The sequence below is a fragment of the Cetorhinus maximus genome, chromosome 3, assembly GCF_964194155.1.
Source record: "Cetorhinus maximus chromosome 3, sCetMax3.hap1.1, whole genome shotgun sequence".
In the NCBI taxonomy this organism is placed as follows: domain Eukaryota; kingdom Metazoa; phylum Chordata; class Chondrichthyes; order Lamniformes; family Cetorhinidae; genus Cetorhinus; species Cetorhinus maximus.
In genome coordinates, this window is record NC_135881.1 from 176,030,991 (window position 1) to 176,055,002 (window position 24,012).

Below are 24,012 nucleotides of genomic sequence, written 5' to 3' on the forward strand. Positions count from 1 at the left end.
TATTCTCACACCACCGAACACGCCCGGCACCAGCGGGCATGGAAAATTCCACCCCGTGTTTTCTTTATATTTACCTGAGAATATGAGTACCACTGGAGCGCTTACAGAGTACACAACAATGAAAAACTAGGAAAGCAACTTGTATGCATTTTACAAATTACAGCCTGGATGTTATAATCAAGGGAGAAACAATGGCGAGGTGGTACTGTGGTTGGGACTGTCCCGAGACCCAGGGTAATGCTCTGGGGACCCAGGTTCAAATTCCACCACAGCAGATGGTGGAATTTGACATCAACAAAAATCTGGAATTAAAAGTCTAATGATGACCATGGAACCAGTGTCAATTGTTATAAAAACCCATCTGGTTCACTAATGTCCTTTACGGAAGGAAATCTGTCGTCCTTACCTGGTCTGGCCTTCTCACCAACCAAGGCTCCTTTGACAGCACCTTCCAAACCCACGACCATTACCCTCTAGAAGGACAAGGGCAGCAGATAGATGGGAACACCACCACCTAGAAGTTCCCCTCCAAGTCGCTCACCATCCTGGCTTGGAAATACATCTCCGTTCCTTCACTGTCGCTGGGTCAAAATCCTGGAACGCCCTTCCTAACAGCACTGTGGGTGTACCTACACCACATGGACTGCAGCGGTTCAAGAAGGCAGCTCACCACCACCTTCTCAAGGGCAACCAAGGATCAGCAATAAATGCTGGCCCAGCCAGCAAAGCCCACATCCCATGAATAAAATTTTAAAAAAGAGATAAAAGACACATGATCTCTGTCTCTTTCATATTACAAAGATAATGGTATCCAAGTGCTCAAGCCAAAGCGTACCAATATAAAACAAAACACATTCTGGCTGCAGTTTTCTGGCTCTGAAGTTATGAACAATGCAAAAAAGCCTTAGACTCTAATGGGGCAAATATAACGAGCATCATCCTTGGGTCATCATTTATCTAACATTTCACTAACAGAACATTTTTTTGTGGTTTATATAAAACTTCCTATTTGATACAACACAAACAAACAGGTCAATACAGATGATGCTGTTGCACAATTTTGCTTAAAACAGAACCACATTTTTGGATGTGTGGTATCAGACTATGGTGAGCATAATAGCCTCATCAACCAGCTCATGCAACAAATGGTGCGTACAGCATACAGTCAGAATTTCTGGCTTTTCCAGTTGAAATAGAGACCAGGGAAGATGAGCAGCTACAATCGATTGCGGCTCCCTGTTTCAAGTCCAGGTATGTTGGCGATACCATCGTGTTCAATGGTGACAGTTGCTCCCCAAAGCAGTTGGAGGTGCCTGATGTAGGAATTGACTAACGCTCTTCTTGTATGCTGGTTGAACCGAGGGGCCTAACAATGGAACGTCCCAGCTATGTGGATCCCTCTGCATCCGGTACTATGTAAAATAAAGTCGAAGGACTAAATTTTATCAGCTGAGTGGGGACCCCAACATTGTGGGGAAAAGCACGCCCCCAGCACGCGCTTGCTGGCAGCCGGAAATGCTCAGCCATTTTACCACAGGCTGCCTCCTAACTGGAACACAGAAATGAGAATTTTAAAACCAAGACATTGAAGGACCAGGAACCAAGGGGGGAATTTAGTCTAATTGGGGAACCAGTAAGAAACCCGCATCACTTTTGAGGGGAGGCCGGACCAGAATAAGTGCTACTGGCCAGAGTTCAGACTTCCCCAATATCAGGACCCTGGGGAGGGGGAGGGCGGAAATTCCACCTGGCTAGGAGCCTGCTGGAGACATGGGAAAACTGTGCCAATCGCATGTAATCACCAAGCCACCATGATATATCAGTGAGTGCAGAGATGGTGTCAATTGTTACATTAATGGCCAAGCATCCCCCATAAACCCATTCACTCCTCCAACTTAATCCCGGGAGGTTTTTCCCACTCCCGGAGACTGATTTGGGGCCTCTCCCATGATTATGTGAGCCTGGCCGCCATGTTTCCTGGCACAACAGGCTGCATTAAACCCAGCCCCAAATGCAAGTCAGGAGTGATGGGTGAACAGCAATTCTTACGAGTTAGGATTTGAGCAACAGAGTTTTGGATGAACTTAATTTTATGGAACGTGGAAGATAGGAGGCCAGGCTGGACAGCATTGAGATAGACAAGCCTGGGGATAATAAAATCATAGGGAATTTCAGCAGCAGGTGAGCTAAGATAGGGACAGTAAGGGGCAATATTTCCAAGGTGGAAGTCAATGGTCCTAATAATGGAAAGGGTATTGGGTCAGAGATTTATTTCTGGGTCCAATAGGCTTTTTCATTTGTGGGCATCGTTGGCCAAGTCAAATTGATTGCCCATCCCTAATTGCCCTAATTGACGTTGAGACTGCAAACTCAGGTTACACAGTGCAGCTCAGGTTGAGGTTCAACCTGAGACAGTGGCGAGGGGTGGGGGTGACGGTGGTGGAATTGGTGGTTAGAGGCTTGTGGCAAATCCCAAAGTACAGTTTTGGTCTTCACAATTTTTAATATCTCACACGGAGGTTGCCATAGGTTGAGCAAGGCCCATGTTTCAGAAACTGACAGTGTAAACACCTGACTGATACCAATAAAAATGCATCCAATGATGTTGTTGGTTCCCTGAAACTGCAGCCATTCATACTTAGTTTTGCCTCCGAATCACAGGTTGTAGTTTCAAACACCACACCAAAGCCTGGAGTACAAAAATCTAGTCTGACACTTCAGTGCAGTACTGAGGGTGTTTTGCATTGTTGGAGGTGCCAACTCTCAGCTGAGACATTAACCAGGGCCCATTCTGCCCGCTCAGGTGGATGTAAAAGATCCCATGCCACAATTTTGAAGACAGAGGGGAGTGCTTCCCAATATCCTGGCCAATATTAATCCCTCAACCAACATTGTTAGAAACAGATTATCGAATCATCATGCTGCTGTTTGTGAGACATTGCTGTGTGTAAATGGGCAGCCGCACATCAATGACTACACTTCAAAAGCACTTTGTTGGCTATAAGGTACCTTGGAATGTCCTGAAGTCATGAAAGGTGATAAATAAATGCATTGTTCGTTGTTTACAGTAGCATTAAAAATAATCTAAGATTAAATGTTTCCTTGGCTTCTGTGCAACAGCAAAGCTCTTCAAAGGCACTCTTCCAGTAGTTCCCATAATATTCCACTGTATGTAAATAAATAAGGAACTAAAGTATTCATTTTAAATAATGGGGATGGCAGCAGCATTTCACAATGTCACTTTTCTGTGGAGCAGATCCTCCAAATAATGATGCGCCTCTGAACCCTCTGCAGTCACCTCCAAACCACAGCACCAACTAACAAAAGAAAAGCAGGACTATTGCTGTGGAAATCATTCAATGACAGAAAAAAAGACACTGGCAAATCAACCAATGAAATAAAAAAAGGTCTGCCATTTAATGACAGAAATAAATTTCCACTTTGGTATTCCCAGAGCAAAAACCTAAGGTGTACAGTAATGTGTGCTGTCAAGTTTGTAAAAATAAGTAATATATTCCCTGCATGATAAGTAATCACCACCTTTGGTTAAAAATGCTTATTCCTTCTGGTGTAACCGCAAGTAGAAATCATGGCCTAAATTTTCAGCTCGGCGGGTGGGCTTAGCCAGCAGGCCCGGGATCAGCCGGGGAACGAATCATCGACCGCAATCAGCCCCCGACAGTGATTTCACACGGGCTGGCCAATTAGTGGCCAGCTCGTGTGAAACGCACACTGAAAAGCTCAGCACTGTTGTGTTGGAGGCGTGAAGAGGGCGAGCAATATCATCAACGTGGGCACAGGCCAGCGCTGAGAGCTGCATCAGGGAGCTGAAGATCTGAAACCGCAAAAAATAAAGGTTTCAAAAGCTGAAAAAAATGTGTCCACGCATCATAATCAGTCACCTGAAAGTTTGGCTAATGAAAATGCTGTCCACAGAAATTTATTTATGTTTCATTTCATCACGGAAATCTCATTCCGTCCACGGATGAGGTTTGATGAAAAATTCAAGGGCCGCCTGATCGATTCGCCCATCCACCAACTATACGGTTGGACAGGCTAAGTAAAATGACAGACAATTGCACCATTAATGGACTTAATTGCCCTCTTAATTATCGGCAGGCGTGCTCCGACTTTTGCGTGTGCCCGCTGACTGAAATATCTTGCGCGATTTCACACCTGATCCAGTTCAGCACACACCCACCCAACCAGCGTAAAATTCAGCCCAATGGGGAGAATTTTCACGTCGGTGTGCAGGGGCGGGCCTGGCATTCCGACGCATAAAATGACGCACAGTGACATCGGGGGTGCATCTCGATGTCACCACGCGTCATTCAGATCTTTCGTTCGGCGGGTGCCCGCCAGAGGCGGCTGCGCACCCGCCGAACTGTCAAAGGCCTGTTAAGGCCATTTAATACCAATTAAACTAATTCTCAATGCTGCCCGTCCAACCTTAAGGTTGGCGCGGGGCAGGCGAAGAGCCCAAGCGGCCTTCGCGTTTTTCAGGAAACCTCGTCGACGAGTGGGATGAGGTTTCCTGAGGGTTTTGTTAAATTAATAAATAAACTTTGCTCAATTCATAAACATGTCCCAGCTCATGTGACACTGTGACATGAGGGGACATGTGTAAATAATTTTTAACTTTCTTTATTAAAAATTCTCAATATGTTCTTCATCTCCCTGAGGTAGCTCCGTGCCTCAGGGAGATTTCTGCACTCTTTTGCGCATGCGTGAAAGAGCGCAGGCTCTGACTCTCCCTCCTCCCCCCGCCCATACAGGTAGTGCAGTGCTATCGGTCGTGCATCACGCTGGGCGGGCTTTAATTGGCCCACCCACATAAAATGGCAGCGATCGGCTCCGCGCCCACCTGTGCCCACTCTCGGCTGGCCCGCCCGACATGGGGAAAATTCTCCCCTCTTTTCTTGCACTGGGGCTGAATGCACTTCACAAATCAATGGAACACAAGTTGGGCTTGAACTAAGGTCCTGTCATTTTAATCCAGCTTGCAACATATATTTATATTCCTTATTGATTTAGAGTCGATCAAATATAGCAAAACTAAATTTAAAGATGTAAAAAATTGCCGTCATGGCTTCCACTGCTGGCTACTTGCTGAATTTTCACCTAATGTATCTCCAATTGATCGCACTACACTGCTGCCATTTCTGTTAGAAATCCTCTTGGTTTTTGCAGCTTGGTGAACACCACTCATTTGGGGGTAATTTTAACTTTCATGCTGATGATAAACTGGCAATAGCAAATGAGCAATCCCTTTCACATCTCACCTGATTTTCATTTCAATCAGCTGCAGCGTAAAACAGGCGGCCAGCTCATTCAACAATAATAGTGAATTACCCCCATTGGGGTACAATGGTGTTTAACAGATGACAACATCCAATAGACGTCAATAGAAATAAAATTTCTGAGGGATGTGAAACAGGCTGCAGATTCACAATCACTCATTTTACACTATAGTATAGTCAAGATCTACCCCAGCCACTCAGTTTGGCTTAAAAATGTAACCTATTCCGATGCATGCAACTTGTAAACATAAGCACTGTACCATTTGTTTAAACAGGTTTGCGATTCTCCTCTCGTGTTGTACATTGCTCACAACATTCACCCTTCATCAACAACTCTGGTAGTGACTTCATCACAACTTCCCAACTGAGGCTGCAACAATCGAGGCCAAGAATGTCCAATTCTTCAGTCAAACAGTACAGTACAAATTCACATGACTAATCAAGCAATCACCTCCCAATAGTCTTAACGTCCGTGCATGCAATTATTATTCCGTTTAAAACTTACTTTCTTACAGCTCCAGTTCTAAGGTTTACTTTCTCTGTAATGCTAGAAAGGACCTGTTCCCACTGGCCCAGTATTCTCTTCGGAATCAGTAATCGGATTGCTGGACTCAGGGGGTCTCCATTTGTGAACACACTGTAATTAAAAGCGAAATGTGTAACAGTTAAAACAGATAGTCAGGACATTTAAGCAGAAGGAAAAAATGCTGTGTGTTACACCCTAACACTACATAACTTATGGCTAACTTTGATGTCTCCGCTACCCAAAATTTACAGTGTTCTTTTCACTGAAGGATTACTATTGGCTCCGATCACAAGCTTCCTTTGCTGCATGCTCGAAGATCTAGCAAGGTGCCATCTTAGGCTGGATATTGCCTTGTAAGAAAATCCAAAAGTACAGTTTTCCCCAAACTAAGGCCGAAATTTCCCAGCCCCTCTTTGGCAGGGCCGGTGAGCCATTGAAATCTGCATCACATCGGCAGGGCCGGAAGATCCCATTGGCGTGAGGGACTGGAAAATTCCAGGCTAAGGTATTTTTCTATAGGTTTCCTGCATACAGCCAGTCTGATTGTCTGCAGAAAGAAATAATACCTTCCCATAAATACTAGATTTTCCTGTCCATACATCTCTGCAATATGAAGGACAATATTATGCAATTGCTTACAAATTCGGCTGAGGGAATTTGCAATGGGAGCGGCGGGTTTGTTCATTTGGTACAGCCTTGGTTGTACGTGGTCAACGGGTTGGAAAAACAAAGATAAAAACAAAAAGCTAAAAGCTACTGCGGATGCTGGAAATCCAAAACAAAATAAAAACAGAATTACCTGGAAAAACTCAGCAAGTCTGGCAGCATCGGCGGAGAAGAAATCAGTCAACGTTTCGAGCCCTCATGGCTCTTCGGCAGAACTGAAGCATAGTTTCAACAAGGGAGAAATATAAATTGGTTTAAGGTGGGTGGGGGGGAAGAGACACATTGAGGGTGTGGTGTGAGCAGATAATCAAAAGATGTCAGAGACAAAAGGGTCAAAGAGGTGTTTTTTTTTAATAATTTATATAGATTCTTCTTTCCCCACCTATTTCCATTATTTTTAAATCTAAAACTAAAACCTTTAGTCTTTCCACCCCATCCCCACTAGAGCTGTACTTTGAATATCCTGTTTTCCATTCTTAATTAGCACTTTTCTCAGACAAAGACCACCACCTTCAACACCTCTTTCACCCTTTTGTCTCTGACATCTTTTGATTATCTGCTCACACCACACCCTCAATGTGTCTCTTCCCCCCCACCCACCTTAAACCAATTTATATTTCTCCCTTGTTGAAACTATGCTTCAGTTCTGCCGAAGAGCCATGAGGGCTCGAAACGTTGACTGATTTCTTCTCCGCCGATGCTGCCAGACTTGCTGAGTTTTTCCAGGTAATTCTGTTTTTATTTTGTTTTGGAAAAACAAAGTCCTATTGAAAAGAGGCAGTGACCTGGTAAACAGAGTGGAACTTAGCTGCTCACGGATCATTGTGTATTATATGATCCGAAATAGAATCCTACTTGTTTATACAATGTGTACACCCCAATCGAAGTTTTTAATGGATGCAGTTGAAGTTAAATGCAGAACATATGCGTAGATTTGTTTAACATCAGCGCCGTTTCATTGCAGCAGTGGTGGTAAATGTGGGGCAAAGTCATTAGAGTATCATATAAAAAAATAAGAAAGGATGAAAACAATCACATTCAGTTTTAGAGGTGTATAAGGGGAGGATTTTATGTTCTCAGGCTGGTTAAAGTTGCAACTTCTAGTGAAATAAATGGAATTATTCAGAACATGGGTAATTCCACCACATTAGCGAAAACCCCAGAGCGGCTCCGAAGATAAAAAGTATGGAGATGGTAGGTCTGTGTCCAACACACATTGAAGCATAAAAAAAGTAACTTTTGTGATTTTTCCCTCACGGAGATAATGGTGTGGGGGTAACTCGGATCCAAAACTTCTTCCGCTCTACCCCACCATTTTTCACATCTTTCACAAGGTTCTCACTTTTACATATGCGCTCCATTCAGATTGCTCCTTGAAAGCAATTAATGTCTGGGCATCCAGAGTTAGAATTGAAAACCAAGTTTGATGTGTAATGCTACTATCTACTAGACTGTTATTTGAAGAGGGAGAATGTGCAGGGTTATAGGGAGAAGGAGGGAGAATGGCACTAGGTGAATTAATCATTCGAGAACCAGTGCAGACACAACGGGCCAAATGGCCTCCATCTGTATTGTAACAACTCCGTAAACCTGACTCCAAACAGATACTCTCCCATTCACTGTTGCCCAAATCTAATATGATTTATACTTCTTCCAGTTTCTAACAGGGTGATTGCAGTCAAATCAAGCACTGCATATAACAGGCAGCTGATCTGATATCAGTCATTTTATACCACCACCGGAGATGAATTTCTACTCTAATACGCCCAAGTAAACTCTCAATTCAAAGTAATTTACTTCAAATTATTTGTTCAAATTCAAATTTCAAATGACACCTTTATTGTTTACGTTACCTCATTTAAACTACTGGATAACTCAAGTTTTAAGTGCATAATAACCAAATTTACTGGAATTGGAAAACAATACGGAGTTTTCAACTGAGCTTTGCCAACATTGTTAGGGAGGAGGTAATGGGTCATTCGTCAAAGCCCACGCATAGCAAGCATCTACCTTTGACTTGAAAGTAAAAATAGCGATGGTGATTGACCTTTCCCTGTGTTAACCTATTTATTTCCTCTGCTCCAACTGTGCCCTAATAAGGATGAGTAAACCATTCAACCCCGTGTGTCTGTTACACCATTCAATTAGATCATGGTTCATCTGTATCTCAACTCAATCTGCCCAGCTTGGTCCCAATTCCCTTAATACTTTGCCTAACAAAAATCTACTAACCACTCTATTGAAATTTTCAACTGATCCAGCCTCAAAAGCTTTTTGGGGGAAAGAGTTTTCCAGATTTTCATTATCCTTCATAAGAAGAATTGCCTTCCTTTCACACCCCTGAATGGTTTAGCTTTAATTTTAATAATAAGCCCTCTTGGTCTGGACTCACCAGAGAGAATAATTTCTCTCTACCCAAGCTATCAAACCATTTGAATCATCTTAAGCATCTCTAATCAGATCAGCCCTTAACTTCTATGCACAAGAGAATATAAGCCTAATTTAATGCAACCTGACCTCGTAGTTTAACCTTTTTAGTTCAGCTTTCCATGCAGTGCTTTTTCAGACTAATGAACTAAACTTCTCATCAAAAATATCTATTAAAAAATCACAGAGGCACACTCTCCACTTGGAGGCAATGTGGGACTGAAGTCACCATAACACTCCAATTGTTCCCTGGGTTTGATGTTGGAATCCAACATTTGGATAAATTCAGCCTTCAGATTTAAGGTCATCAAAAAGTTTTGATCCAACTAGGATGGAAGGAATAGGTAGGAAAGGCTCAGCCAGGCACCAAGGACTCCAAAGCAGCACTTAACATAAAGGAGTGCATGCCACTCAAAGCACTATCCAAACCCCAAATAGTTCAAAACTGCCTAGTAACAGATTTCTGCAAACAAATATAACTTGCAGCAATTCAGATCTGGATGTCAAATTCAGTGTTCATGTCAATCTAATGCTACAAACTATAATACAGTGAAAAATCAGATTTGTTTCGGCACAGTCAATCCATGCAGCATGATAAATTTATGCAGCATCATTCAGACAAACTATATACATCCAAAGCAGTCTCTGTTCTTTACTCACCAAATAATGCATGGCTCCTGAGCATGCTTTCGAAATCTTGCTGATGCTATTATCCGGCTGTGAGCAACTGGCTTGATCTGAATGAAGAAGACATGGATATCATCTGTCACATTGGTGAGACTCAGGACTTTCATCTGAAATCTAAGACCTTTACAGTTTTGTCATTTATTCCCTGCAGCTATAAAATGTGTCAAAATGTGATTTAATCTTCTGTCTTTTAAACAGTATTTGTATATTAAATAGATGATATGTTAGCAATACAATCTATATGCAGCCGAGACCTAAATGCTCCATTCTCCATTAATATTCCATGTACCTTTCCACCATAATTGCAGCAATCACTGGGGTGGAAAAGAGCACTTTACTGCCAGAGCACGTAGAATGCGAATTACAAAACTAAAGGTAACCAAGCAACAGCTGTGTGCGCATGGACACAAGTCTACGAATGAATAATTGAGGGAAGAATTAGTTTGTGTACTATATGTATGAACAGAGGGTTTACAATTCTATAATTTATAACCAATTCAAAAGTTTCTCTCACTTTCTCCAAACAAGCATTTGGGCTTAGAAGTTTGGATGGTGTGGGGATGTGGGTGTGGAGAGTACCATTTCTGCACCCTAATAGTGAGGCCCAAGACACTTCTGACATTGAATCTTGGCCTCATTTTCATGAAACGGGCAAGCTACAAAGAGGTGGCAGCTCACTTGGTGAAGAGTGGTTGGAGATAGGACTGCTTGCTGCAGCCCAAAGGTAAGTGACAAAGGGGTCAACCAAAGAGGAAAGGTAATAGAAAGCAGGTAACAGGTCATATGTAAGTCTGGTTCTAAGGCAGCTTTAGAATAAAATAATCATTTAGTGGGGGCCTCAACAGGTGTTGGACCTTTTGCATGTGTAAATATGGGATCACCTGTTTCAGGCATAGGCACTGCACAGTACATAGGTACTGCCCTGTACCTCAATGGCAGGCAGTGCGCTTCTAAAGCATAATGAGCAAGTCCTTTCCGCCCGCCTTATTGGACATTTTGTAGGACGCTTAACAGGCGAATTTCTAGGCTATAATCTCTAAGGTAAGAGAAACAAAATCATGCCATTTAGTTCTGCAATCAAATGACCGAGAGCAGGCAATCAGTTCTCAAAGATGTCACATGATTAACATTCATTTACTGCCATCACAATTACTTTGTTATGATCTATAAACCACTCGAGATTGCCAAATTAAATTACCCCCATACATACAAATTTTTTGAAAGCAAAAGGCACTTGAATCAAAAGTTTTATTTACAGGGCTCCATTTAATTAGCCAATTACAGTGGAGTGGACACATTGTAATAAAATCAGCCAAAGGACACATTCTGTGTTGAATCAGCTCTTTATATTGCCAATATCAAAAAAATTCTCCCTTAAATTCATGGTGGGAGGCTATTCCATCAATGCCAGCTATCCTCCATCACCTTTCTCGTTTGGTCATTTTAAATCAATGACCCAAAGCAGTAAAGGATCTTGGTCAATTCATGAACAAAGTTAATGCTACTGGATATAGGCTGAAGCCAGGATTTCTCATGCCCTCCGGCATCGGGCGTGTTCGAAGGCGTGAGCAAATAATATAGGGTGATCGGTTTCACGACAGCGTGAAACCAGTTCGCGATTGTTCGCTCAGCCCACCAATGGCGGGCCGCGTTTCCCATATCAAATGTCAGGAACCTCATTGTAATACATCAGCATATCATTATAAGGCCAGACTCATTCCCCCCACCACCGCCCCCACCAACCCAAGTTTCCACCGATGTATTTCACAACAGCACATAAGCAGCGTGCACCTAACGGGCTGCACTTCGCTCGGGACTTCAAGATTTGTTTGCCTACCTTGCTTCGGTCAGCACTCGCAGTCATCAGCACCAGGCTTCACAGACAGCACCACATCACTTTTAGGGAGGTTCATGGGCAGTTCTCTACCTACCAGATCAACCATATGTGGGTGGCTTTTCAAAGGCTGCAGGACAAGGTCTTGCTTGGGGAAGGGGGAGAAGTGTCTTCAGGTAAGGGAAGAGGCTGCAGGGCGAGGGCTGTACTGGGGAAGGATGGTATCCCAGGGTGTGTGCGGGGGCACACGTTGATCTGTGCAAGTGGCCTCAAGATGGTGAGGGCTGAGGAGGCAGTCTCCAGAGGAGATGAGGCCAGATGGACATGTGAGGGTATGTGTGTGAAAATGGGTGGTGATGTCCCTTGAGCTGGTAGTGAGAGAGATCCCAATGAATGTGTAATGGGCTTGAAGTGTGAGAGTTTGGCATGGTTGGCATACCCTGGCTGCATGGATGAGATCATTTATCCTCTATCTGCATTGGATAGCCAACCTCTTCTGTGCAGCAGTGATATATATGCTGTTTTCCTGCTGACATCGGCAGACGCTCCAGCGCGGTGCGGGTTGTGGGGGGGAGTGGGATTAGTACAACGGGCTTGGCCTTATAACAATATGCTGATATATTACAATGAAGTTCCTGACATCCAATGGCGGGGAATGTGGCCCACCATCAATGGGCCCGAGTGGACGATCACAAACTGGTTTCACGACATTACGAAACCAATTTTTGGCCTTCTCACCATATTGTCCGCTCACGCCACCAAACACGACGCACCCGACACCAACAGGCATGGAAAATCCCGGCTCTAGTTTAACTCAACAAAGAAAACAAATTTCCTATAAACAGTGTTAAAATAGTATGGTGCAGCAAGTAGAAGACGGAAAAAAAAAAACTTGCATTTATCAGCAGCTTGAGTTTTCAACTAAGCTGAACACAGACCTCTGGAAATAAGGTATATACCAAAATGAAGTCAATTTATTTTTTACATGAAAAATCATGTTACCTATATGACAGCATGTCATATTTTCTATTGGATGCATATGTCTATGTCAGAACTCTGCGCTGGGATTTAATTTTGAATGCAGGTTCTTAGACCATTTCCTGTCAGTTGAAGAGATTCAAGATAAAAGGCTACAGCTAGCTTGCATTGGTGTGCAGGATTTTTATGAGTTTTATGAGCAGCAGCACAGGAAACCATTCATGCAGTTCATTCAAACAACCCGGTGTTTTTAGGCTCCACCACCCACAAATAGAAAATTGAAAACAAAGCGCTTAATAACTCATTTCTATGACAACAGTAATTGTAGATCATTTGTTTCTGCATTAGTTAGGAAGCCTAAAAATAAAGCTTAAAAAGGATAACGTTTTCTGAAGTTAGTACTTATTTAAGGAGTTATTTACATCATAATACATGTAACAAATGAAACTTTAACAATGCAACATTTTCTGATGTAAATTTGGAGGCAAAACTACGTTTACCAGCTGACCTTAAGCAAGTACACAGAGAGCCAGAGACACAACTGAGGAAAATAAAAATCAATTACTGTGGAAAAATCACAGTAAGTCTTAATTCTTTTAAATATTACAAAATATAACGTTTAAATTGTATTCATCAGCTATGGCTCAGTGGTAGCACTCTCACCAGAGTCTGAAGATTGGAGGTTAAAGTCCCACTCCAGAGGCTTGAGTGCATAACTTAGGCAGATAATACTGGTGCAGTACTGAGACAGTGATGCAGTGTTTAAGGTGCCATCTTTTGGATATGACATTAAACCATGACCCTCTCTGCCCTCTCAGGTAAATGTAAAAAATCCCATTGCACTATTTCAAAGAAAAGCAGTGAAGTTCTCCCCAGTGCACTCAACCAGCAGATGGTGAAATTTGAATTCATAAAAGTCTGGAATTAAAAAAACTGATGATGATCACAAAGCTATTACTGATTGTCGTAAAAACCCATTTGGTTCACTAATGTCCTTTACGCAAGGAAATCTGCACCCTTACCTGGTCTGGCACACATGACTCCAGACCCACAGCAATGTAGTTGACTCTTAAATGCACTACGAACAAGGGCAATTAGGGATGGGCAATAAATGCTGGCCTAGCCAGCAATGCCCACGTCCCATGAGTGAATTAAAAAAAAATAAACACAGGGATTAAAATGTCACAAAGATTGATCAGGTTATTACACTGTAATAGAAATGTCAATCAAAAAAAGCTTGCACTCCCCTTCAAGCAATGTAATCATTGCTTGCTGAGCTAAGTGGATTAGTCATTCTGGAGCTAAGCCAAACATTCATACTGAGGTCATCTGGAAAAAACAAATGCCTGCTTCAGATATCTACTGCAATAATTGTGGGAGATTTCAATCTTCATATAGATTGGATGAATCAAGTTGGCAAATGTAGCCTGAAGGATGAGTTTATTGAGTGCATTCGGGACAGTTTTTAGGGCAACATGTTCCGAAACTAACCAGGGAACAGGTTATTTTAGACCTGGTAATGTGTAATAAGAAAAGGATTAATTAATTACTTCATAGTAGAGGATGCTTGAGGTAAGAGTGACCATAACATGATAGAATTTTACATTCAGTTTGAGGATGAGAAATTTGATTCTGAAACTAGTGTCTTAAATTAAAATAAAGGCAATTACAACCTTTAGCCAAGAATGGGAAAATAGGTTAAAATAATATGATGATGGAGAAGAAATAACGACTATTTAAGGAGATATTTCATAACTCTGAATTAAAAATATATTCCATTGGGAAAGAAAGATGCTATAAGAAGCATGTGCAGCCGTAACTAGCTAAGGAAGTTAAGGATTACCATTACACAAATTGAAAGAAAAGATGTACAATGCTGCAAAGACTATGAGTAGCCAGAAGATTAGGAAAATTTTAGAAACCAGCAACAGATTATTGAAAATAATAAGAATGAGAAATTGGAATATGCGAGGAACTAGCAAGAAATATGATAACAGAAAGTAAAAACTTTTACAAGTATATGAAAAGAAAGAGAATCGCTAAAGAAGGCATTGGTTCCTTAGAGGGTGAGACTGGGGAATTAATAATGGGAAACAAGGAAATGGCAGAGAATTTGAACAAATGTTTTGTATCTGTCTTCATGGTAGAACTCACAAAAAGCATCCCAGGAATAGTTAAAAAAAAAGGAACAGAGGAGCTTAAAACAATCAAGATCACTGGAGAAAAAGCACCAGGAAAACTAATGGACGAAAGGTTGACAATTCTCTGCACTGATGGCCTACATCCTCGGGTCTTAAAGGAAGTGGCTGCAGAGATACTGGATGCATTGGTTGTAATGTTTTATAATTCCCTAGATTCCTGAAAGATCCCAGCAGATCGGAAAACCACAAATGTAACACTACTATTCAAAAAGGGAGGGAGACAGAAAGCAGGAAACTATAGGCCAGTTAGTCAAACATCTGTCATTGGGAAAATGCTAGAATCTGTTACTAAGGAGGTATTAGCAGGGCATTTAGAAAATCAGGCACAGTCAACATGATTTTGTGAACAGGAAATCATGTTTGGCAGAAAGAGCTCTTTGAGGATGTAATAGGCAGGGTGGATAAAGGGGAACCAGTAGATGTAATGTATTTGGACTTTCAAAAGGCATTTGATCAGGTGGCACATAAAAGATTATTGCACGAGACAAAAGCTCATGGTGTTGGGGCTGATGTATTAGCATGGATAGAGGATTGGCTAACTAACAGGAAACAGAGTTGGAATAAGTGGCTCATTTTCAGGTTGGCAAACTGCAACTAATGGAGTGCCACAGGGATCAATGCTGGGACCTCTACTATATACAATCTATATTAATGATTTGATTAAAGGGACAGACTGCACTGCAGCCAGATTTACAGATGATGCAAAGATAGGTAGGAAAACAAGTTATGAGGAGGATAAAGGGGTATAGAAAAGGTAAGAGGGCAAAAATTTGGCAGATGGGGTATAATATGGGAAAACATGAGGTTATCCACTTTGACAGGAAGAACAGATTAGCAGAATATTATTCAAATGGAGTGCGACTGCAGAATGCTGCAGTACACCAAGATCTGGATGTCCCTGTACATGAATCACAAAGTATCATAACAACAAGTTATTAGGAAAGCAAATGGAATCTTGACCTTTATTGCAAAGGGGATGGAGTATATAAGTAGGGAAGTCTTGCTACAGGTGAACAGGGCATTGGTGAGACCACACCGTTTTGGTCTCCTTATTTAAGGAGGTATATAGTTGCATTGGAAGCTGTTCAGAGAAGGTTCACTAAGCTGATTCCTGTGATGAAGAGCTTGTCTTATGAGAAAAGGTTGAGCAGATTGGGCCTATACTCATTGGAGTTTAGAAGAATGAGAGGTGATCTTATTGAAACATATGAGATTCTAAGGAGGAGTGACAAGTAGATGCTGGGAGGGCGTTTCTTCTCATGGGGGAATCTAGAATTAGGGGGAACAGTTTAAAAATAAAGGTGTCTCCCATTTAAGATGAAGGTCATTAGTCTTTGGAATTCTCTTCTACAGAGAGCAGTGGAGGTTCAGTCAGTGAATTTATTCAAGGTTTAGTTAGACAGATTTTAATCAACAAGGGAGTTAAGGTTGTGGGGGACAGGGGGAAAACTGGAGTTAAGGATACAATCAGCCATGATATTATCAAAACAGGCTCAGTGGGCTAAATGGCCTACTCCTGCTATTTTTTCTTCCGATCTTATATTATGTTATGTTGATACAGTTGCCAGACAGCCTCATTATAAATGCTCAGTTGAGCTCCAGGAATGACTAATCCACTTAATTCAGCAGACAATATTTACACAGACTGAAGAAGAGTGCAAGCTTTGTTTGATAGACATTTCTATTGCCTATGTAATAACCGGATCTTTCTTTGATGTGTCTTTTTTGATGCCTGTCTGTTTATTTACATAAGATTAAGAGGTCAAAAGTGGATAAAAGCATTTTAAAATTGATACTGTGAATGGCTGTGATTGATTGACAGCTTTATGAGAAGATAAGTAAGGCAATGTGTTTCAAAGAGGAAGGTTGAATAGCTGCTTTTTTTGGTTGCTGACTTGCATCTAGGGTTTCCCCATGATTCGTGCCTCCTCTGAGAGACCTTGAATCACATCTACTAATGGAATGGGCCTAATTCCATCAAAATTGCAGGGGTGTTTGAAATGCCCATCCATCAATGGAGCTAGCATGGCTGGAGTGCTGCTATCCACACTCTTATCCCGAGCTAGCAAAAATTGCCAAAAACAGGATTGGGGGTGGGAATTCCAGAATCGGATTGCATCCGCCAGCAATTTTTTAAAGGTTTCCTGACTCAGCAGAAGCGCAAGCCAAAGTCTTGCTGTAAACATATAAAAAACTTTAATAACATTGAGCACCATTGTGGAGATATTTGGTAATGAAAGAGAGATGCAAATTCGTTTAATCCTTTCTTATGTTTTAAATATTTATTGGCATTCCATAGAAAAAGCAAACACTCTAAAACAGATGGGGAAATCAAGATAATGAGATGCTTCCCCATGTTTTTTTCACAGAGAATAGTGGATCTGTCGAACAAGCTGCCAACTCATGCAGCAAGTGTTGATTCATTGATTTCCTTTAAGCAAGAACTAGGTCTGTTTCTTGCTGAAACAGAGAACACCTTGTAGGCACCATATAACATTAAACCATGGTCAGAGGGGTCTCCTGAACTGATTCTGATCATTTAACGGAGGTCAGAGAGGAATTTAAGATTTGGTTTAAAGATTTTTAAATCCAATTTTTCACCTCTCCTAAGAGATTACATGTCTTCTGAGTTGGGTGAAGAGTGCATTGTGAAGCATTCGACATCATAATGATATGATACAGGCTGGATAGCCCGTAGATCTTTTATAATAAGAACAGAAGGTGCTGGAAAAACTCAGCAGGTCTAGCAGCATCTGTGGAGAGCGAAGCAATTAACGTTGGCTCCAATATGACACATGTTCGGAACTGATCTTTTCCTGTCTGCTATTTTTCATTTATTACCTCTCCCCTACATCCATCCTCCTCTCCCACATAACCTTTGAGCTCACCGTGACCAATACCACAAGATAACCGCTAGTAATGTTAATTACACAGAACAGCTAGCAAAATGTAAACAACAGGACATATTTAATCCATGACAGGTTAATACTTCATATCTGTGATCAGATTTTTTTAAATTTCAAAGAGCTTGTCAAATCAATCATTTTATCAGCACAGTTGGAGGCATAATTGAGTGTAATTCAGTCTGGGAGAAAATTGTGTAATGGCAGGGATGTGGTTCAGAGATCACAGTTTTTTTTATTAATCTTTAACCATTGATTCAGCAGAAGGATGCTCACTAGATTTTTTTAAACAGATTAGGAATCTTTGAAATGTTACAGTTTCACAGACTGATTGCTATTCTTAAAAAAACAGTCTACAAGATTTACAGCAAACAGACTCAAAATGTAGCGAGCATTCAAAGGATCTTAAAAATAAAACATGAAACCTCATGGAGGTACTTAGCCATTAACTGAAAAATGCATAATATCTGTTTAACAGAGCTAATAAACCATGTACTAATGTCATAATTCATACAGGGCAGCAATTTGTAAATTGTAAATATCTCTAAATGTCTAAAGGGACTAATAATCATTAGATTCACGAATTGTTAATACTATTAGTGCCAAAACTCCAATAGCCAGGCAGTGAAAGATAGAGCACTAAAGTCAAATCTTTATTCACTTGTTAGCTTTTATCTGCAGACATACACATTGTATATGGTGCACCTCCTCTTTCAACTTGCTTCTACATATATAAGCATAGCTTAGTTATCAATTAATATCCTTCATCTGAATGCAATTAACACCCAAGTGATATATAATTAACAATTAATATTAAATCTATTCTTCAATAAATCAGACATAGATTATTGGTTCAATTGCCAAGGAGCCTACAGTATAATGGGCAAAATTATCATCCTTGTATTTGGTCAGCATTTGGTAAGAGATAAACTCAAACCGCACCACCAACCCCTACAAAATAAGAGCAACAAGTATTTTTGGTTTGAGAAGGGCGTTATCATAATTGCAGTTACTTGCCAGCAAAATGTTTACAATTCTGATAGCCCAATTTCATGCTAATGTGTTAAAAGAACCATTTACTCACATGTAGTTTCCTCTGATGGATCGAGGGCTGATGAGGCATGTGGTGGGGCACTGAAGCAGACTAACTAGGCTTGGACTCCAGGCGATGCCAAATTAGCTGGCCTCAGCAAGAGATAGCAAGCAGCAGGATGCTGCAATTAGCTTCATCATTCGACCAGGGTGGAGATTTTAAAAAGCCAGTTAGGGTTCTTGGTCCTTTTAAAAAAAGAGGTGGACCAGGGAAGCTTGGCCAGTAAGCCCAGAATATATATATTAAAAGTTGTCTCTTCTTGGGAGGATAAAGAAATATCCAAATTGGATTATAGTATGCCAAGAGGGGGTCAGCATGGAATTAAGGGAGGGAGGTCTTGATTAGCAAATTTACTGGAGTTCTTTATGGAAATGACAGCTGGAACTTCTGTGGAACTGCTATACTTAGATTTTCAGCAAGGCTTTTGCCACAGTACTGCACGGGGTAGGAAAACATAGGAGATAAACTCCTGAGGTGGACTGAAAACCAGCTAAATCAGAGGAAGCAGAGCATCATATGGATCAGTGCTCAGCACAGTGCTGCTTACAGTGTACACAAATGATTTGCCACTTTAGAATAATAGCAAAGCTAGCCACACTTGCAATTGTCTCCAGTCAGGAGTGATTTCAAACAAAAGGGAGAGGCAGCCCAAATACAAGGGGATCTGCATAAGTTTGAAAGGTGGTATAGTGAGCAGCAAATAGTATTTAATGTGGGAAATTATAAGACAGAATCACACAGTGCAGAAGAGATCCTTCGGCCCATAGAGTCTGCACCGACACGTGAGAAACACCTGACCTACCAACCTAATGCCATTTACCAGTACTTGGCCCATAGCCTTGAATGTTATGATGTGCCAAGTGCTCATCCAGGTGCTTTTTAAAGGATGTGAGGCAACCTGCCTCCACCACCCTCCCAGGCAGCGCATTTCAAACCGTAACAACCCTCTGGGTAAAAACATTTTTCCTCACATCCCCCCTAAACCTCCTGCCCCTCAACTTGAACTTATGTCCCCCCGTGACTGACCCTTCTACTAAGGGGAACAGCTGCTCCCTATCCACCCTGTCCATGTCCCTCATGATCTTGTACACCTCGATCAGGTCGCCCCTCAGTCTTCTCTGCTCCAATGAAAACAAGCCAAGTGTATCCAACCTCTCTTCATAACTTAAATGTTTCATCCCAGGCAACAACCTGGTGAATCTCCTCTGCACCCCCTCCAGTGCAATCACATCCTTCCTATAATGTGGCGACCAGAACTGCACACAGTACTCAAGCTCTGGCCTCACCAAGGTTCTATACAACTCCAACATGACCTCCCTACTTTTGTACGCTATGCCTCGATTGAAAAAGGCAAGTGTCCCATATGCCTTTTTCACCTCTCCCACTAACATGCCCCTCCGCCTTCAGAGATCTATGGACACACACGCTAAGGTCCCTTTGTCCCTCAGAACAATGAGACTATGGAAAGGATATAAACTATTCAACATAAATGTGGCACACAGCATAGGACAGAGGTCTGTGAGCATGTGGTGAATAGGTCACGGGAACCAACAGCACAGTGAGAGCCCTAAATTGAGTATAGCACAGCAAGAGGGAGTCACCATGGACTTAAGGGAAGGAGGTCTCGACTGGCAAATTTTCTTGAGTTCTTTGGGGAAATGACAGCTGGAAATTCTGCAGTTGTGCTTTATTTAGATTTTTTAAACAAGGTTTTTTGATACTGCACTACTCAATATAGGAAAGCATAAAATAGGAGTGAGGCAGTAGGGAAAAAATAATGGTATCTTGAGATATATATCAATATCTATGAGGGATAGGGCACAAATTCCAGAGGATGAGAACAAGTCCATACAAGGCACTGTAGTGAACCTGAAGATTAAAAAATGGCTGCTTCCTGACTGCCTCCATGGGAAACAAGCTTTTCTGCGGCAATTGGGAAAGAGTTTTTCCCAGTCATCCAGGTCTAGAAAGTGTAAAAGAGGCTGAAATTTCCACAAGGTGTACTTCTGGAAAGCAAGGAACAAGGAGAGGACATCAGTGCTTAAGACAGCAGGACCTCCAACAGTGGGTGATTGTTGCAAGAGTTTAAATGTCAATGTCAATAGTACTATCTTTTGACTACTTATAAAGTGAGCAGTTGAGAAAAGCAGTGGTGGTGCAGTTCAGGACATGGATGACAATAGCAGATGACAGGAGATCAGAGCAGAGTGGATAAGTAATGAGAAAGAAATGATTGAGGCACAATAACAACTTGCATTTATATAGCACCATTAATGTAGTAAAACATGCCTCTTCACAGGAGCATTGTAAAACAAAATTTGATGCCAAGCCATATACGGAAGTATTAGGGAAGATGACGAAAAGCTTGGCCAAAGAGGTAGATTTCAAGGACAGCCTTAAGGAAGAAAAGCGAGGTAAGGAAGCAAAAGATTTACAAAGGGAATTCCAGAGATTAGGGCCTTGGCAACAGAAGACACAGCCACCAGGGCAATTAAGATTGCGGATGTGCAAGAGACCAGAACAGGAGGAATGCAAACATCTCAGAGGATTGGGTGATAGGGAGATTTGGAGGGGTGAGGTCATGAGGGGATTAGTAAACGAGGATGAGGATTTTAAAATTGAGGCATTGTCAGACCTGGAGCCAATGTATGTCCGCGAACACAAGGTGATGGGTGAATGGTATTTAGTTAGTATACAGGCAGCAGAGTTTTAGAATTAGCTCAAGTTTTTGGAGACTGGAATGAGGGTGGGAGATAGGAGGCTGGCCTCGACTGTGTTAAAATAGGTCAAGCCCAAAGGTAACAAAGGCATGGATAAAGGTTTCAGCATCAAATGAGTTGAGGCAAGAACAGAGACATGCAATGTTACAGTGATGGAAGGTGGTGGTCTTAGTGATGGCCCAGATACGTGGTCAAAAGCTCATGTCAGGACACCAAGGCTGAGAACAATCTGATTCAGCTTCAGACAATTGCCAAGGACAGGAATCGCATTGGTGGCTTGGAATGCAGTTTATGGCAGGGAAACAAAGATAACAGTTTCAGTTCTCCCAGTGCATAGTTGGTGCAAGGAATGGAGAGAGTTAGTGATGAGGTACAGCTGGGTGTCATAAGTGTACATGTGGAACCTGAAGTGTTTTCAGACAATGTTGCTAAGGGGCAGCATGTAGATGAAAAATAGGAGGAGAGCAAGGATAGATCCTTGGACTCTAGAGGTAACCATGCAGGAGCAAGACGAGAAGCTACTGCAGGTAGCTACAATTGGATTGATAAAAGCATCTGTGTATGCGGGATGGATTACAAACATATGAAATAGGAGCAGAAGTAGGTCATTCGGCTCCTCGAGCCTGCTCCGCCATTCAATAAGATCATGGCTGAGATATATCAGTATATCAAGTTACTCATTGTGCAAAGATGACTCAGAGTTTGAGGGATTGGCAGGTTTGGATTTTTGTGGGGGCCTTAAATTTTTAACATATGGAGGATTCAGATTTTCTTTTTTTTTTAAATTCTTGCAGTGTCATTGGCAAGAACAGTATTTGTTGCCCATCCCTAGTTGCCCTTGAGAAGGTGCTAAGCCATCTTCTTGAACCGCTGCAGTCCATGTGGTGTAGGTACACGCACAGTGCTGATGGGAACTACAGAGGCATGAGGGAGGAGCTGGCCAGAATTAACTGGGAGATGAGCCCAGCAGGAAAGACAATGGAACAGCAATGGCAGGAGTTTCTGGGAGTAATTTGGGAGACACAGCAAAAATTCATCCCTAGGAAGAAGAAGCATACTAAAGGGAGGACGAGGCAACCATGGCTGACAAGGGAAGTCAGGGACAGCATAAAAGCTAAAGAGAAAGCATACAATGTGGCGAATAGCAGTGGGAAACCAGGGGATTGGGAAGCCTACAAAGACCAACAGAGGACAACTAAAAAAGAAATAAGGAGGGAGAAGACTAAATATGAGGGTAAACTAGCCAGTAATATAAAAGAAGATTGCAAGAGTTTTTTTAGATATATAAAAGGGTAAGAGAGAGGCAAAAGTGGACATTGGGCCGCTGGAAAATGACGTTGGAGAAGTAGTAGTGGGGAACAAAGAAATGGCGGAGGAACTGAATAGGTACTTTGCGTCAGTCTTCACAGTGGAAGACATGAGTGACATCCCCAAAGTTCAAGAGAGTCGGGGGGCAGAGGTGAGTATGGTGGCCATTACCAAGGAGAAGGTGCTAGGAAAACTGAAAGGTCTGAAGGTGGATAAATCACCTGGACCAGATGGATTACACCCCAGAGTTCTGAAGGAGATAGCTGAAGAGATAGTGGAGGCGTTAGTGGTGATCTTTCAGGAATCACTGGAGTCAGGGAGGGTCCCAGAGGACTGGAAAATCGCTAATGTAACCCCCCTGTTTAAGAAGGGAGTGAGGCAAAAGACGAGAAATTACAGGCCGATTAGCCTGACCTCGGTCGTTGGTAAGATTTTAGAGTCCATTATTAAGAATGAGATTTCAGAATACTTGGAAGTGCATGGTAAAATCGGGCAAAGTCAGCATAGTTTCATCAAGGGGAGGTCATGCCTGACAAATCTGTTAGAATTCTTTGAGGAGGTAATGAGTAGGTTGGACAAAGGAGAGTCAATGGATGTTATCTACTTGGACTTCCAGGAGGCCTTTGACAAGGTGCCGCACAGGAGGCTGCTCAATAAGATAAGAGCCCATGGTGTTAGAGGGAAGGTACTAGCATGGATAGAAGATTGGCTGTCTGGCAGGAGGCAGAGAGTGGGGATAAGGGGGTCCTTCTCAGGATGGCGGCCGGTGACTAGTGGAGTTCCGCAGGGGTCAGTGTTGGGACCACAACTTTTCACTTTATACATTAATGATCTAGATGAAGGAACTGAGGGCATCCTGGCTAAGTTTGCAGATGATACAAAGATAGGTGGAGGGACAGGTAGTATTGAGGAGGCAGGGAGGCTGTAGAAGGATTTGGACAGGTTAGGAAAATGGGCAAAGAAGTGGCAGATGGAATACAACGTGGAGAAGTGTGAGGTCATGCACTTTGGTAGGAAGAATAGAGGCATAAACTATTTTCTAAATGGGGAGAGAATTCAGAAATCTGGAGTGCAAAGGGACTTGGGAGTGCTAGTCCAGGATTCTCTTAAGGTTAACTTGCAGGTTGAGTCGGTGGTTAGGAAGGCAAATGCAATGTTGGCATTTATTTCGAGAGGACTGGAATATAAAAGCAGGGATGTGCTGCTGAGGCTTTATAAGGCTCTGGTCAGACCACATTTAGAATATTGTGAGCAATTTTGGGCCCCGTATCTCAGGAAGGATGTGTTGGCCCTGGAGAGGGTCCAGAGGAGGTTCACGAGAATGATCCCAGGAATGAAAGGCTTAACATATGAGGAACGTTTGAGGACT

At 42.1% G+C, this 24,012-nt stretch overlaps 1 protein-coding gene across 1 annotated transcript in view; it reads right to left on the reverse strand.

Annotated features, from left to right (window-relative positions):
- The window catches only part of LOC144674353 (doublecortin domain-containing protein 2-like), a 240,731-nt gene that overhangs the window by 188,428 nt on the left and 28,291 nt on the right, over window positions 1–24,012 (reverse strand). The window contains exons 3-4 of the mRNA XM_078535740.1: window positions 9,580–9,656; window positions 5,806–5,937 (exon numbers count right to left, since the gene is read on the reverse strand). Of these exons, the coding sequence (XP_078391866.1) occupies window positions 5,806–5,937; window positions 9,580–9,656 (209 nt within the window). The remainder of the gene's footprint in view (window positions 1–5,805; window positions 5,938–9,579; window positions 9,657–24,012) is intronic.